This window comes from Anoplolepis gracilipes, chromosome 6, assembly GCF_047496725.1.
Source record: "Anoplolepis gracilipes chromosome 6, ASM4749672v1, whole genome shotgun sequence".
NCBI lineage: Eukaryota > Metazoa > Arthropoda > Insecta > Hymenoptera > Formicidae > Anoplolepis > Anoplolepis gracilipes.
Genome location: NC_132975.1, coordinates 1782265 through 1801227, shown reverse-complemented (window position 1 = coordinate 1801227; position 18963 = coordinate 1782265). Strand labels below are relative to the sequence as shown.

At 30.3% G+C, this 18963-nt stretch overlaps 1 protein-coding gene and 1 pseudogene across 1 annotated transcript; both read left to right on the top strand.

The window, feature by feature from the left end:
* Nucleotides 1-404: 404 nt before the first annotated feature.
* LOC140666920 (uncharacterized) lies at nucleotides 405-15541 on the top strand. The gene is made up of 10 exons (XM_072894467.1): nucleotides 405-698; nucleotides 1107-1250; nucleotides 6220-6339; nucleotides 6547-6664; nucleotides 7800-8064; nucleotides 8150-8266; nucleotides 8332-8422; nucleotides 8605-8750; nucleotides 8971-9103; nucleotides 15348-15541. The coding sequence occupies exons 1-10, from the start codon at nucleotides 405-407 to the stop codon at nucleotides 15399-15401; spliced, it is 1482 nt and encodes a 493-aa protein (XP_072750568.1). The 3' UTR covers nucleotides 15402-15541.
* Nucleotides 12016-13223, top strand: LOC140666823 (uncharacterized; annotated as a pseudogene).
* Nucleotides 15542-18963: the final 3422 nt, after the last annotated feature.

Below are 18963 nucleotides of genomic sequence, written 5' to 3'. Positions count from 1 at the left end.
CCACTGCATCTAATATGTTGTAATAGCTCTAGTTATAGCAGAATACGTGCTATAACAGATCAGTACACAAAATTCAACTTCGAGCGCTCCAGTATTACGAAATAATCACCGATATATTTTCGGCATCTATAAGTGTTCCAAGTGTCCTAGGTAGAAATATTTGCTGTCGTATGATATATTTATATCAAAATCTGCATAAATCACGGCCAATAATAAGACTGTTTAACTGTAAAACATAGGCTGTTTCCAAACTTATGGAGAGTAGTGTATATATACAGGGTCCGCCAAACCAAAATTCGGACAAAATTTAAATTTGAATTTCCCGCCTTATTTAACTTTGGCGGGGGGTCGTTGTTGTTGTTCTGTCAATTCAAATGTTTTTAATAAACGTGCGTAATCTCAAAATGTCCGAGCAAATAAGATCGAGTGCAGAATATAACCGAAGAGCAATAATAGAAGGTCTTCGTGCTGGGCATTCTCAGATTATTCGGTTTTTCGGTTACCCAAAACCGACTGTGTATGATGTTGCGGCTAAATTTTTTGCTTCGAAGAACTCCACAGAAGGTTCTGCAAACTCGACAAAGAAGAGGCACTCGAAAGAAAAGGCTGTAAGAACCCCAGAAATCATCGCAAAGACTCAACAGTACATTTCAGAGGACCCTGGGCAGTCTCTGACAAAAGTAGCTAAAACTTTGGATGTGAGTAACACTACAATGCGTCAAATTGCTGAAGAGGACCTATAATATCCTACGTAATAAAAGTTCGCCAAATGCTCTCCGAAGCTGCTAAAATGAAGAGAGTTGCTCACTGTCACTTGCTTCTGAATTCGCTGAAAAACGAAGCTGCAAGATGCATAGAGTTTTTTTCGAACGAGAAAATTTTTTCTGTCGATGCCAAGATAAATCGAAGGAACGATCGTTGACTCGCCCACGACTCCGATGAAGTCCCCGTAATAGCTAGGACGAAATTCCCGACCTCTGTTCACGTCCTAGGCGTCGTCTCTAGTGAGGGTCACATTATGCCGCCATATTTCTTTCAAAAGCACGAGATCGTTACAAAAGAGGTTTATTTACACGGTCTGTCAAATGTTGTGAAACCATGAATGGATACTGTGCATTGACTCCTTGCAGATCCGTGTTAATCGAATGTTGCTACTTGCAGTTGGTTTATGGCCTTATCAGCAATCTAAACTTGTTCAATTTCAATTAATTCCGTTTTTCACTATTTTGACGAGCTTTATTATATTTCAGGTAAGTGTACATTACTTCGTACAATACTTCAATAGCATATTCTAAAGTAAAATAGAGTTAGTCAAAAATCCTAACAAAAATATTAAAATTTCAATAGTTTTTAAATTGTAAATGATAAATGTTGTCTGTTTTTTTCTAGTTCATATTGACTTTTTATTATTCAATTGACTTTATATTGTCCTTGCTCATATGCATGAGAAATTATATATATCGTATAATAGCGATTAGCTAATATTAAGAAATTACAAATATATGAAGAACATTTAGTTATTTTAAAAAATGAAATTTTAATGGTTGAATAATTTTCATATTTAAATAGAATTAAAATACTTAATATTTTCACATATTTTTATGTAAAAGTTTATGTTTTCTGTGTAACACTTATAATAGCAAACTTTAGACTTTATAGCTCAAAAACTATTATAGCCTCAAGATTTTTGTATTAAAATTTTTTATTCTATTTTACCTCTATAACATGTTATTAAAGTATTATATGAAGATGCTAAATATATAAATAATAATATAATTTTTAACTTTTAGTCATATATAAAATTATATTTGTATATAGAAAAAATTTTTATTATACTAAACAAAACACACACATTTATATACATATACATATACATATATACAGGATGATTCGAAACAACTTCTTGTTCTTAGTATGTCGTATTCCTGACTCAATTATAAGACGATTTTTCCTCTATCAAAATTTTGTCCGAAGCTCAGTTTTTAAATTACAGGACGAAAATGTTAGCGAATCACGGGACGAGTACGGATGGTAGGCAGGGGCGGCACAACTCACTGTCCGGCGGGTAATTACGAGGACACGCTGCGATCAGCTGCTTACTACTCGTAATCACCCGTCAAACGATGAGTTGCACCGTCCCTGCCTACCGCCCGTACTCGTCCTGTGATTCGCTAACTTTTTTGTCTTGTAATTAAAAAACGGATTTATTTTTATATAGCTTTTTTCTTTCTTTTTTGGTCCCAAATTACCTCCCGAAGTACTGCGGGCGATTTCCCGGACACCCTGTCCCATAACTTTCAATTAATACTTTAGGGGGTGAAAGAAGGTGGAATTTTGAGTAAAGAGTTTCTTTCCCGATTTTGGCTCAGACTATTATTTACCGAGTTATTAACGAGACTATTATTAATTGAGTTATTAAAAAATATTTCTGATTGCTTTTTATTCTTACTTATTATTTCTTATTATTTTGTTTATTTAATTATGTATTAATTTATTTATACATTTATTCAATTATTTAACCTATAAATTCTCATGGCTAATCAAGTAGCGATGGGAATAACTATGGGATGTTCGCATGAGTATTTAGGAAGATTACTGGAAAGAAAACATTATTATAATAAATAAATTGTTTAATAACCAATTTGTTTAAACAATTTCTTAAAAAATTGTCTTCACATGTGTCATATACATATGATACTTACGTAATTTTATTTACAGAAACGATGGTGCTCTCAGTTTTTAATTAAACTTCAACTTTTTGAGAAATTTTTAAAACAATGTGTTTACAAACAATTTAATTTGACAATTTCGTCATTTTGGCGTATCGTACATGATTCTTACATAAAAATAATAATATGAAATAATAAGTAAGAATAAAAAACAATCAGGACAATGTTAAAAAAGCCCGTTTTTTAGTCCCTCAGCGGAACGAGTAAAACCTATTGGAAACGTTTTGATTGAGTGTTTATTTAACGAAAATGAACCCTGGAATGTCCAGGATTAAGGGGAAAACTTTTGGTGCTAAAATAAAGATGCATATTATGAAAAGTAAGGATAAGTTTACAGAAGAAAGAGTTTCTGTGTTCTAAACACTATTTATTTTTACTGATTTGTTTTCTAATACTAAAACCAACAAAGAATGAAATTTTCAATACACCATGTGTCCTACAAGAACTGAAATCTCAGAATAAAAAAAATTTTTTTTGAAAGAAAAATATTTTCTGAGAAAGATCATTAGTCACATATTTTGTTCCAGAGTACACCACGAGAAGGCGATCCTTTCTACACTCCAAATTTTTGTTTTTTATTTGTTCTTTTCTTATTTTTTAAAATTTATTTTTTTATTTATTTTTAATTTTTTAATTTTTGTTAAATTTTTTAATTTTTATTTATTTTTTTATTTTTTATTTTAATCTTTTAAATATGTACATAAAAATATTAATTACATATAAATATGTATATTTTGATTAATATTTTTGGTAAAACTGCATAAAAGGTAATAACTCTCCGATTTTCTTACTACTTACATATATTGTTCGGGGAGTTGTTCTGAGTAATTTCCCGCAAGAATTAAGTGGGGGACGGCATTGGTTTAGGAGATATAACAAAATGAAATTTCATATTTTTCATGCTGTTCCCTTGGTTTTATAAATTGATAATATCAACAGGTTTATTTACGTCCTACTAATTTCTGCGACACGGAAAAAGTTTCTGTTTACAGTATTTGAGGGATATATATACTGTTGAATGAACCACTTGATATTAATTTTTATTAATGATATATATTTTCAATATTTTCATAACATATACACATACACACACACGCGTGCGCGAAGGGGTGCAAGGGGGGCCTTCGGCCTCCCCTCTCCCGCACCCACCCCGTTCACCTCGCTTCACGTGGAAAATTGCAAACCTATGTGAACTTTGCTTTGTCTTGCAACGTATATGCGAAACGAAGTGGACGGAGTGGGTACGGTAGAGGGGAGGCCAAAGGCCCCCCTTGCAACCCCGTGTGTGTGTGTGTATGTTATGAAAATATTGAAAATATATATTATTAATAAAGATTAATATCAAGTGGTTCATTCAACAGAGAATCGCATGTTAAATAAATAAATTTGCAGTAATACGTTGAACTTTGACAACATATGTGTCGTATATTAGGACGTAAATAAACCTCACTGTTGGTATTATCAGTTTATAAAACCAAAGGAATAGCATGAAAAATATGAAACTTTATTTTGTTATATCTCCTAAACCAATGCCGTCCCCCACTTAATTCTTGTGGAGAATTACTCAGAATCCCCCCCCCCCTACAATATATTTAAGTAGCGATAAAATCTGTGACGTGTTGACCTTTTATGCAGTTTTATCATATTTTTATGTACATATTTAAAAGATAAAAAAATTAAAATAAAAAATAAAAAAATAAATAAAAATTAAAAATAAAAAAAAATTTTTAAATTAAAAATAAATAAAAAAATTATTTTAAAAAAATAAAAAAAAAACAAATAAAAAATATGGAGTGTAAAAAGGATCGCCTCTTCGTGGTGCACTCTGGAACAAAATATGTGACTAAATGATCCTTCTTAGAAAATATTTTTTTTTTTAAATCTTTTTTATTCTGAGATTTCAGTTCTTGTGGGACACATGGTGTATTAAAAATTGCATTCTTTTGGTGGTTTTAGTATTAGAAAGCATTACAGTAAAAATAAATAGCGGTTAGAACACAGAAACTCTTTCTTCCATAACCATAAACTTATCCTTATTTTTCATAATATGCATCTTTATTTTAGTGTCAAAAGTTTTCCCCTGAATTCTGGACATTCCAGGGTTCATTTTCGTCAAACAGACACTCAATCAAAACGTTTCCAATACGTTTTACCCGTTCCGCCGAGGGGCTAAAAAACGGAGTTTTTAATATTGTCCTTTGTATACATTTCTAACTGTATTTATTCTTCTTATTTATTTATTTATTTATTTATCTATCAATTTATTGATTTATTTATTCATTATTCAACAAGAAAAATTAAAATAAAATTTTAATGGAGAAAATGTACAGTAAGGGTCCCATGGCATGCTACGTTCCTAAGTACTCCGGCCACGCGCCGTTTGATTAGTCAACTTTAATTGTTAATAACTCGGTAAATAATGGTCTGAGCCAAAATCGGGAAAAAAACTTTTTACTCAAAATTTCACCTTCTTTCACCCCCTAAAGTATTAATTGAGAGTTATGAGACACCCTGTATACATATACATATAGGGCATTTGTTGTCAAGCGGATCACTCGCCGTTCAAAAATTATATTTGGTGTAGAAGGGCCATCTTGCATACAAAGTTACAGGCATAAGCTATCGAAAGCCATGTGGCCTTTTGAAAAATTCAAAATAGCGGATCCAATATGGCGGGCATAAAAATTCAAAATGTAAAATAGTTTACAAATTTATTTCAGTTTTGCTTGCTAAGGGTTTTTGAGGCTACCGATTATGAATCTGTAAAATTATGAATGTAGTAAAATTTTAGAAATTCAAAATGGCGGATTCAACATGGCAGATATAAAAGTACAAAATAAAAGAAAGAAAAGCTCTTTGCATTTTACAGGATTGAGACTGTCTATGTAACAGCATTGATTTCTAAAGTGTCTTCTCTCATCCAGCTACTCTTTACAGTAGTATTGAAAATGAAAATAAGCAATAGATATCTTGAATTTAATATTTTTGATAACATTATCTTGAATTTAATATTTCTGATAACAGATTTATAATCAGCATCTTCGAAAACCCTCAGTAAACAAGATTGCAGTAAATTTTATTTTTTAAACTTTATTTTATTTTACATTTTGCACTTTTATGGCTACCATATTGGATCCGCTACTTTGAATTTCTAAAATTTGATAACATATTTGTAAGCATTCTCAAAAACGCTTAGAAAGCAAGACTAAAGTAAAATTGTGAACTATTTTACATTTTGAACTTTTATGTCCGCCTATTGGATCCGTTATTTTGAATTTTTCAAAAGGCCATATAGCTTCGATTGCTTATACTTGTAACTAACTTTGTGTGCACGATGGTCCTTCTACGTCAAATACAATTTTGGAACGGCGGGTGATCCGCTTGACAAAGAATGCCCTAACTATATTTATGATCTAAGACTTGTTTTCTAATCAAATAATAAAATAATAAATTTAGTAAAAATAATTGAATATTAAATTATTATTTGTAGTTTACAGCATTTCTAACTTCAAAATGTACTCTGGATCTTCTTATTAACGTTCTCTCTTCTATATTATTTTATACTCTTTTTGTTGTTAAATATAGTTGGTTTCATATTAACATTGAAGATGTAAGTAAACACTATATTGCATATTGTATTTATATGTATACAGTGTACACAGATAAATATTTTTGAGACACAAATATTTATACATAATATGAATATATATATATATATATATATATATATATATATATATATATATATATATATACACACATATACATATATATATTTTTTTCCCCGTACATTACAAAATATAAAAATGGTGAACAGGTAAAGTGTTTGTTAGAGCAATTGCAAAACAGCTATAAAAAGTTAACGGACGAAAATGAAATAAGTATTATAAAAAAATACAGCAGCTATGCAAAACGTTATACGGCTGGATTAATATGTAAGACAATTGCTTTTGATTTTCATTAAACATTAAGTGAATATATTTTGTTTAAAAGCAATTAGCAAAGGAAAGTGGGTAAAATATGCTGATTTTTGCCCAGAAAATGTAAGTTACATATATTTTCTTATAATTTTTGAGTTGTTAATTACGAAAATACCCATTTTATTGGTCTAAGCTTGTAGGAAAGTGGCCAAAAAGGGAATAAGTCACTTTTAATAGCAATTCAATTAGAGTCGATTTTGCAATTATTTATATTATAGTTTAGTTTTATAATTTCTTTTACTGAAAACTAAAGAAACACTTTAAAATGAAACATTTTAGAAATGTTAAATCTAACATAGCCAAATCAATATAATATAAAAATTAAAAAATAAATAGTCAATTTATCTTAAGCCTCATCAGATGCAATTGTTTACATTGAACAGTTTTAAATATCTTAAAATGGACTTCTACTACTATAAAGGTTTCACCTAGAGGCGTGTTAAGTTTTTTACAGTAGACCTTTGACTGGAGCTCTATTATATTACTTTTTATATTATACTGTATAGCGTCTCGTTTTATTCGTCATCAGAATCTTAATCTTGTCAGTTTCTTGGTTAATCGGGTCCGCTAATGTTATATAAAGTCGAAATATCTATTTCTCTTTATGTTTTTGAAATTCTCTCCTTAACATTTAATTATTTTTATAAGTTGCACATCTGATGACACTTAAGATTCTTGAATTGAAATTAACTATTTATTTATTATATTTATTTATTTTTATATTATATTGATTTTGCTATGTTAGATTTAGCATTTCTAAAGTGTTTCATTAAAAGTATTTCTTTAGTTTTCAGTAAAAAAAATTATAAAACTATAATATAAATAATTAAATAATTGCAAAATCGACTCTAATTGAATTGGTATTAAAAGTGACTTATTACCCTTTAAGACGAATTTTGACCACTTTTCCACGGACTTAGACCAATAAAATGGGTATTTTTGTATTCGGCAACTCAAAAACTATAAGCAAATATATATAACTTACGTTATACTTTTTACGCAAAAATCAGCACATTTTACCCACCTTTCTTTTCGTAGTAAACCTTCTCATCGAGTGTTTGTGTATTGTTGATTTTAAAACATTTTGTAGTGATATTAACATTCATGGGACCTGTAATTATATATGAATTTTGCCCGAAATTTTTCGACATCCTATTATCTATAAATGAATCTCGGCGTTTTTCGCCAAGGAAGATAATTGTTACCGAATATTTTATCAATCAGAAAAAATACTTGTATTTGATTTTATTGCATGCAAACACTGCTCTATTAATAGGAATAATCGCATTACTAGCGACAGGAACGATATTAATAGTCTATCTGCAATATGCCTGTGGAATGTTTCGGATTGCTTGGTAAGAAGATAAAATATAAGAATCATGAATTTAAATATGGATGTTTAGAAAAGTTATATGATTACGACAAAAGAAATGTTTTCAGTTATCGTATCGAACAATCAATGGCAGTCGATGCTTTAAGAAAAGGCAGTCTAAGAAACAAAAATTTAACTTTTCAAAAATTGATTTGTGCTGTGAATATGCATCGTGAAGCTATGAAGTAAGTATTCAAGCGCGATAATACGTGCAAGAAGAAACGAGTAATGCTCTCTTTTTTTCTCGAAGATTTTCAAATTCATCGATATCCAGATTTAAAGTAATGTTCTCTTTTATGATAGTAATTGGACTGGTTAGCGGATGTCTTAGTTTTTTTCGAGTAAGTCTTATTTTTTCTTTCAAATGCTTTCTCTATCTATAAACTTCATCATAAAATTATCAGTTATCTTCAAATTTTATAATTACAGTTAAATTTTCATCGACCAGTTCTGTCTAATTTAATATTCTGTTTGAAATTAATGTGCAGCTCTTACTAAAATTATTATTGCATTTGTATTTTAGCTTTTTCAGGGGTTGTCATTAGGACATGATGTTGAAGAAATTATGTTACCTTTAACATCCTGCTTAATTTATTTAATGTACCTCTTTCTAGGCAATTATATTGCACAAGAAATTATGGATCACAATAATGATGTATTTATCACTGCGTAAGGAAAACATCCATACTATATCATATAATTACTACGTACGAGTACTTGTTTTGTAAATTATAAATATAATAGAAATATAATTACTACAATTGAAAAAACGAAAATAGAAAAACAAAAAAGTTTATATAGAACAAAATAAGTGTGAGCGTGTGTATATGTAACAAAAATAATAATATAAACTTTCTTATTTCTCTCTAATTATTAATTTGTTATATAGATACAGTATTCAATGGTACACAGCTTCCTTAAAAGTACAAAAGATGATATTGTTTCTATTGCAAAGAAGTACCAAGGTTTTCAATTTAAATATTGCTGGATTTTTTGTTGGATCATTAGAAACTGCAGCTGCGGTAAGATATATGTATAATATGTATCAGAATATACCGTCTATTTTGTTTAAGTGTATGTATATTCAATTATTTTTCTAAACAATAGGTTTATAAAAAATGCTTCAACTAAAAGAGAAAGAAAAAGAGAAGTTATTTGTTTAAAAAAAAAACATATATATACATATATATTAATTTAAATAAAAATTGTGAAGTTTTTTTAAATGTTATCTGTAATAGTCTTTGTAAACGTAATAATGTTTTCTTTTATGTATCAGGAAAAACAAAATCTAATAAAAAATGTTTATTAATTTCATTTGAAATACCACTAAAATTTGTAATATTATATATATATATATATATATATATATATATATATATATATACAGGGTGTCCTGAAAATGTCGGTAAATATTTTAATGACAGGTTCTTTAGAACATTTTAAGACGAAAAGTTTAATACAAAAATGTCGAGGCTACAATAGTTTTCAAACTGGAAGCAATTATATCGCACGAATGATAGGGCTAAGATTTCGCGCTCTTAGATGCGCCAAAATAACAAGTGATAAAAATGCTCCTATAAATAGCGCTCTTTTCACGATATTATGAATATTATGTTAGCACTTGTTATTTTGCCGTACCTGAGAGCGCGAAATCTCAGCCCTATCATTCGTGAAATATAATTGCTTCCAGTTTGAAAACTATTGTAGCTTCGACATTTTTATATTAAACTTTTCGTCTTAAAATGTTCTAAAGAACCTGCCATTAAAATATTTACCGGCATTTTCGGAACACTCTATATATACAGGGTGTACCATAAATCGCGAACCAACCGTCAGGTGCAGGTAGAGTAGGTTAAATTGAGTAAAAAAGTTATCTACTATTTTGCAATTTTCGCAATAGTTAATGAGATATTAATTATAAGAGATCAGCCAATCGGCGCCCGGCAGAAGCGCGCGGCACGAAGAAGCCTTCTACTGTTACTTGATACTAGACGTGTTGATGAAGCGGTGGGAGGAACGACTCTTGAGGAATGACTCTTCAGGTTGTCAATGCAGAGCGTTCCTCCCACCGCTTCGTCGGCGCGCGTAGTATCAAGTAACAGTAGGAGGCTTCTTCGTGCCGCGCGCTGTTGCCGGGCGCCGATTGGCTGATCTCTTATAATTAATATCGCATTAACTATTACGAAAATTGCAAAATGGTAGATAACTTTTTTACTCAATTTAATTTACTCTATCTGCACCTGACGGGTGGTTCGCAAGTTATGGGACACCCTGTATATATATATTAAGAATAATATCGTCATAGGCTATAGAGAACGAGACGTGAATCGAAAACATATAATATAACAAAGAGTCAATAAACATATAAATTCTATAATTCAGTGTATTCAAAACAATAATTATAAAATGATCGATGACTTAAAGATTAAAGATTGGTAAATAAACCGCAAATAATTAAAGATAAAACGAACGAACGTTTCGGGCTCTTGCTTTGAGCCTTCTTCAGCGCAATCTTAGTAAAAAACCGTAATACTCTTATATAATACTGTACATAAATACTTTATAACGTTCCCGATCGAACTTCATGCGGACTTAATCTATAAATTCGCAAGATAAATGATATCGTAGTTACTGATCTCGTAGTTCTTCTATGACCTCCAAGGTTGGAAAGTCCGGAGACTCAACTTGAATTTTTATATAAAGAAATGAAAGCTTGGCGACTTGATCTCAATCTCCGTTGAATCCTGGAAGAATGGAATGTCGGGTTTTTTTTATAAAATAATTTTAATGCAATGGAAGCAAGTCACCAAACTGTACAGGTAGATAATATCTCTACTTACAATATTAGATTGTTCCGCAAAAAATATTTCTCCTAGCGTGACCGTTTAATTCAAGATTCTCTCGATTACTGTCAACCGTATGGTAAAGAAAGCTCGTTTATATACAAGATCATGACTGAAATTTTTGGGAGCTTATTTATTAAGTCATGATATAGTGTTGGTAGATTTTCTGTGTCCGTCTGTAAGTTTAAATCATTCCTTTGTCTTTTAATAAAAATTATTTCGGATGTCAATCTTTTAATATAGAAGGGGTCTTCATCTAAAATCTCGACTTAGTCCATTTAAAATCATGGTTGTATAAAAGTCTGTGATTCGTAATGACAGATTGTTTTTTAGTATTTCTTTTAATTTGTGACTTATGTTCCGAGGTCCTTGTTTTTAGCATTCTCGATGTTTGATCATGTATGTTACATCACAATCGGAACAGCTGATTTTGTATACGACATTAGTTTTTTTAGTCTTCCGTTATTCAATAATAAGTCTTCCGTAACCGTAGAATTCATAAAGAACTTAAAAACAATTTGAAGAAATTTCCAATAGAAACCAAAATGCTAATTAGAGACAGATCTAAGAACATTCCCACATATTCCTTTCCAAAATCACAACATAATGAATGGTTGGCCAGTGCATTCTCTAACACCAAAAGATTTCTCGATAATAATAAAGATATCATTCTAACACGAGCAGATAAGGGCAATGTCACCGTAGCTCTTGACAGAATACATAAATAAGGTAGAAAACTTACTCACAGACGAAGACACTTACTTAATTATTTAAAAAGATCTTATAAAGAAATTAATTTCGAATTTAAAAGATTTATTATCGAGATGGAAGAATCATGGATACATTTCCAATGCCACGTATAAGGATCTTTTGTTTACAGACGGTATTTTACCAAGGGCGTATGGTTTACCTAAGATCCATAAACCGAACACTTCGTATAGACTGATAATTCTTCCATTAACAGTCCTCTTTACCATCTCGCTTTGTTTTTACAAAAAATTATGAGCAAAAGTTTTCCGAGGGCATTAAGTCACATTAACAATAGTTTTGATCTAGTCAACTATTTAGCAAACATTTATATTGATGACAACATGAAATTGATCTCTCTAGATGTGGTCTCCTTATTCACTAACATCCCTACAAACCTCGCTTTAGATAGTGTTGCGAATAGATGGACTTTTGTGGGGGATAATTGTGATTTGACTGAAACGGAATTTCTAAACGGAGTTAAATTAGTCCTACATTCAACCTTTTTCACTTTTAATAATATTATTTATCGTCAGACATTTGGTACCCCGATAGGTTCTCCCTTATCTCCAATCATAGCGGACATTGTCTTACAAGATCTTGAAGAGAAAGTACTGTGCATGTTACGGTTTACTTCTCCGTTTTACATCAGATACGTTGATGACATTTTAATGGCGGTTCCCTCCAATGTTGTTGATTTATCCCTCTCTACATTTAACTCATTTCATGACAGATTACAATTCACTTTAGAGTTAAAACATGATAGAACTATTAATTTTTTAGACGTAACGCTTATAGCTGAAAAAAACTTTTTAATTTTTGATTGGTTTCATAAATCAACATTTTCGGGGAGATACCTTAATTTTAACTCACAACATCCTTAATGTCAAAAGAAGGGTACGATCATTGGACTGGTGGACAGAGCCTTTTCATTATCACATCCAAAATTCCACACAAAAAACTTCGAACTCATTATCAAAATCCTCTTAGAAAATTATCCTCTCAATTTGATTTTCAATGTCATTAATAAACGTGTAAAATATTTGAATGAGAAACGGGAGTTCAACAAAAATACGACTTTCGAAAATCAGTCCTCGTATTTTACTGTACCATTCTTACTTAATCTTACTGAACAGTTTAAGAATATCACAAAAAAACTAAATGTAAGATTGTCTTTCACTAGTTTAAATAAACTCAATAGGTTGATTAAAGGACAGAAGAATAGCATACCGAATAATAAAAAAACTAATGTCGTATACAAAATCAGCTGTTCCGATTGTGATGCAACATACATGGGTCAAACGTCAAGAATGCTAAAAACAAGGACCTCGGAACATAAGTCACAAATTAAAAGAAATACTAATAAACAATCTGTCATTACGAATCACAGACTTTTATACAACCATGATTTTAAATGGAATAAGGTCGAGATTTTAGATGAAGACCCCTTCTATATTAAAAGATTGACATCCGAAATAATTTTTATTAAAAGACAAAGGAATGGTTTAAACTTACAGACGGACACAGAAAATCTACCAACACTATATCATGACTTAATAAATAAGCTCCCAAAAATTTCAAAGTCATGATCTTGTATATAAACGAGCTTTCTTTACCATACGGTTGACAGTAATCGAGGGAATCTTGAACTAAACGGTCACGCTAGGAGAAATATTTTTTGCGGAACAATCTAATATTATAAGTAGGGATATTATCTACCTGTACAGTTTGGTGACTTGCTTCCATTGCATTAAAATTATTTTATAAAAAAAACCCGACATTCCATTCTTCCAGGATTCAACGGGGATTGAGATCAAGTCGCCAAGCTTTCATTTCTTTATATAAAAATTCAAGTTGAGTCTCCGGGCTTTCCAACCTTGGAGGTCATAGAAGAACTACGAGATCAGTAACTACGATGTCATTTATCTTGCGAATTTATAGATTAAGTCCGCATGAAGTTCGATCGGGAACGTTATAACGTATTTATGTATAGTATTATATAAAAGTATTACGGTTTTTTACTAAGATTGCGCTGAAGAAGGCTCAAAGTAGGAGCCCGAAACGTTCGTCCATTTTATCTTTAATTATTTGCAGTTTATTTACCAATCTTTAATCTTTAAGTCATCGATCATTGTATAATTATTGTTTTGAATACACTGAATTATAGAATTTATATATTTATTGACTCTGTTATATTATATGTTTTCGATTCACGTCGCGCTCTCTATAGCCTATGACGATATTATTCTTATTTAAGTGAGAACTATTATAATTCTTTATATATATATATATATATATATATATATTATTGCGTCCGTGACGTCTATATCTTCCGTGTAACGGAAAAAAGTATCGATTGACTCTCAGCTGAGTCGGAAAATCAATATATTGATTTTCAAGTACAAGACAATTGAAGGAGCGTCGCATAGAGACGGAGATATTTTGAAAAGAGAATCTCGAAAGCCTCGTTCGGGATTCTATGGAGAAAGATTACTTATGAGTATTGTAGTTGTGATCTGTATAATTATTACGTTTATAAAGGTTGTTCTGAATTTTAAGAAGTGTCCCTTTATTGCGTGTGCGCGAGTGTGAGAAGGGAAGACGAATAGTTGCGTCGCGCGCGCTCGGAAAATAATATCGAAATCGTTCCGCGGACGTGACAATATATATATATATATTACTTATATTTTTTTATATATATTATTTTATAAATCCGAAAAAAATAAACTTATTATAATTATATGCAGGGTGTTTCAAAAGCCCACGGCATAACTTCAAGAGGTGATAGAGGAGGGCGTAACGAGTATTTTTTGTTAAGTAACGTAGGGTTGGGGTCGCTTAGTTATGTCAACAGGCGATGCGCAAGTATGCGCCGTATACAACACATCTCGTTGCTGGTATAGTGTTTATTTCTTTGTGGTTAGGTTAGGTTACAGCAATTGCCTAAAACTGACTACCATTGATCTGTAAACAAAGTTCACAGCAGTGAACCATTATTGATTATCGGACTCTCTAAAAAATTCCCTATTGCTATTGATGTGCTGTTTTGTCTGCAATTTGACTTGCAGCCTTGATTTACAGGTCAATGGTAGTTAATTCGAACAATTCCTGTAACTATTATACACAACTACAAAATATAAATTATGCTACGGGCCTTTGAAACACACTGTGTAATTATATACGATTATATATAATTTATAATATATTTGAAATTTGGCGCGATCTGACCATATGTAATATAATTTGTGCATTATTTGTGAAATTAAATTTGTAATTTGACGCTATATGATTTAATCATATATAACAATATCCGAAATTTGGCGTCATATGATCTTATCTTTATACATATAATCATATTCGGCAAAATCTGTTTTCATATATAATCAGATTTAACCAAATGTGATTATATGTTTACATATATAAAGATATTGTCATATAAGATCATATTGCGCCATTTTTCGTATATTATTATATATGATCATATAAAATTAAATATTACCAGATCTTTTTATATCTAATTATGTATTTTTACATCTAACCATATTAAACCCATTTTTTATCGGGAATTAATAGAGGTATATTACACATAAACCGAACATTGTAAAGCGTAAAATATATTTTACATAAAAAATGATTAATAAGTAAAGTAAATGAGAAAGTGTACATCTTATTACAGATATTTAGTACCGAATTATCATACTTCACTGTTCTTTACTCTATTCAAAATTAACAAGATGTGTCAATTAATTTATTCATCAACAATAGTGAAAAGAGATAGTTGGATACAAACAATATTGTTATCTACAAAACAGCTTAATTGACCTTCGTAAATCTTCTGTAAACGTCTACGCTCTGATTTTGATAAATTTTTATAGCATTTACCGTAGCACTTACTGTAACACTAAATGTAGTCGCCACAAGTGCAATTTGTGGCAATGTCTAGTTTCAAATTCAATCCATTCAAAATTTAAATTATTTTAATTATCTGGCTAAATAAACAATTTTTAAGATTTATATATGAAAAAAATATTGAAATTTAAAAATATTTTACTGAAATATTTTATTTTATTAATGTGTTATAAGACTATACACACTAACATCAAAATATTATTATTTAAAAAAAAAAGAAAAACACAAGAAAAAGTTTTTATTTTCTTAAATTTTTTAATACAATCAGTGTCTGGACAATAATAATAACAAGTTAAAATTAATTTAATTTAATCAAACTTAACTTAATATACTTATTTGTAATTTAAATAAAACAGGGTCTATAATTATATAGTTTCGAATCCGAGTATCGAGTGATGTGAGTTAGATCTCGCGTAAGAAGTTGCAAACTTCATGAAACCTTATAACATCGACGATGTAAGAAACGTTAAAGACCAGTCATGGGCAAATTGTGGTTATCAAGGGGATCTGAGGGCCAGGAGATAATTGAAGAACAGTTACATAAGCCACAGTTTTTCACATTGAAAATAATTACACGGTTATTTGAATTACACGAATATTTTAGCAAACATATTATATAATTACAAAACAACATATACAATTTTTAGCTCATCCTGCTATGTTTTATTATAGAAAATGTATAGATTGTTTATGTAGCTTTTTCGAGAATAACAAAATAAACGTTTTATTATATCATATTACTTGCTTTTTTACCGACAATGTACAGAATTATTTACCTACATTGCACAGAAATTATTTTTAACTAATTTACTGTATATTACTGCAATAAGACTGTATTACTACCGTAAAAATACTATAGTTTACATAAGTGTCACGCAATAAATTTTTTATGTTACACTAACTTTAATACAATCAGGCGATGTGTAGATCTCGCTTTGCGCGAAAAGTCATGCGAAAGCGTATAATTAAAAACGATTATCAAATGGAATTTATAGAGTAAGTTAAAGGAACTTGATGATTTTCAAAATATAATAAAAAAATAAGGTAAATATGCATAAGTACTACCCCAAAGAAATCTCAAATTCTTTTTATTATAATCAACAAAACTAGTGCGAAGATAGTACGTACAAGTGTTTTTACGAAGGCGCAAATCTTTTTATAAGTTTTAAATAAAAAAATTACATAAATAAATTTATTAGTTAGTTTCATAACATACACACCCCCATAAAAATGTATATATTCTAAAATATATTCTATATAATATATTAGTACTTATACGTAAATATATATTAATATATATTTTATTTCTTAAAATAATATTACTTTAATGACCAAAAGTTGTTCCGAATCGCCGGCCATCGGACGCTGCGATCAGCTGATTGCTACACGCAATGTGTGTATGTCTGAGTGTGTGCGTAAAAGGAAGGAACAGAGTGAGTGAAAGAAAGAGAGAGAGAGAGAGAGAGAAATAACCGCCTCCGCGACGGCGACGCTCTTTCGATTGTCATCGACATTGTCGTCAACGACTTCAGACTGATCGATATATTGATTTTCCGGCTCAGCTGAGAGACACATCGCGTGTAGCAATCAGCTGATCACAGCGTCCAACGTTATGTTAAGGAACACTTATTCCTGACGTAATTATAAGACATTTTCTTCTTTACCAAAATTTTATTTAAAGCATAATTTTATGTTATAAGATAAAATAGTTAGCAACTCATGCGGCGGTAATCACTCGTCGAACGGTCAGCTGCGCCCTCGCTCGCGATGTGCCGCGCCGTTCTATCTGCCTTCTGTACTCGACGTGTGATTTGCTAACTATTTTTGCTTATAACTCAAAAACTAAGCTTCAAATCAAATTTTGGTAAAGGAAAAATTGTCTTAAAATTGTGTCAGGAATACGTCATTTTACGGACGGAAGGTTGTTCTGGGACACCCTGTATATATAAGATATAAAAATACATATAAAAAATTTAATCACTTTTTGCCGCTTATGATATAAAGAAAATATAAGTATATAATATATATTTATAATACAAATATTGTATATAATAAATATTGGGATATTTGCATTTTTATAAAATTTGTTATAATATATACATTTTAAAATATATAATTATATATATAATATTATATATAAAATATATATAATATTAATACTTTGTACAAGATTAAATATAAAATTTTCGGATATATAAAAGGTATATGTAATTTCATGTATATTTTCAAATATATATAAATTATATAGAAAATACAAATAAAATAGTGCGATTTTGGCACAGTGAGTTGTGCGTCTGCTTGCTGTGCCTAAGAGATCTTGGGTTCAAATCCGACCAGAATTTTCGAATTTTTATTCGATTTATGTTGATCACCACCTCTTGGATGGCAATGGCAACCCACCAAAGAGTATTTTGCCACAAAACTTCTCTCTATCTAATAGGCCGTTCATAACCGGCAGTAACACCGAAAAAATCATATTTTCATTTTAAGAATATACCACTTATTTTTAGAATAGCTTCCCCTAAAATAAGCGCCAAGAGGATTTTCTTAACTAAAGACAGAAATCCTTTAAAAAGGAGAAAAGTATTAGATATTCTTAATATGTAAGAATATATACACTTCTAGTTTGAGGCTTTCGTGGCCATTAGAATTGTCTAAACTGGGGACTTCCGGATGGATGCCGCGTGATTGAACAGTGTAATGCACGCAATAACGTTTCGTAAACGTTGCAGTTTGTATCTTGAGGGCTAAGAGCCTCTATTCTGAGCTCTCTTGGGTTGAGGTTCTTATATCTTGCGAGAGGTTTTTCTATCTACGGGAAAAATATACCGTTATGCCCTCTAGTGGTGTAAGCGCAAATAGGTTTGTATGATACAAATTAAGAATATTTTCTTTATTTCATATACTATTCTTAACAAAAGATCATTAGAAGGGAATATTCTGAATTTTTATTGGAGGAGAGCTTTAGAAGGAATTCTTCTGAAATAGAGAATACAATTTTTTCGGTGAAACAGTAGGTTTGATCACAGATAAAACGCACTCTGCGGTTGAAGTTAGAGGGATAAGCCATTTTCCGTCAGGAGATGGTAGCAGAGGAAAAGAGAATAGGAAGGTGTGTTGTAAAAAGGTTGACATACACAGCAAACCCTGAGGGGAGTTCGGATTAAACCAATTTACCAATTTTTTACAAATAAAATATATATAAAAATATAAATCTCTAAAATATAAAATATAAATTTATTGCATATATTGCATTAAATTAAATGCATATATGCAATTAAAATCATTTTTTGCCGTTGAGGAAATATATAAAGAAGAGACACATATTTGTAGTGTGTTACGCAAGAATATATTTATATTTAATAAATACAATTTATATTTAA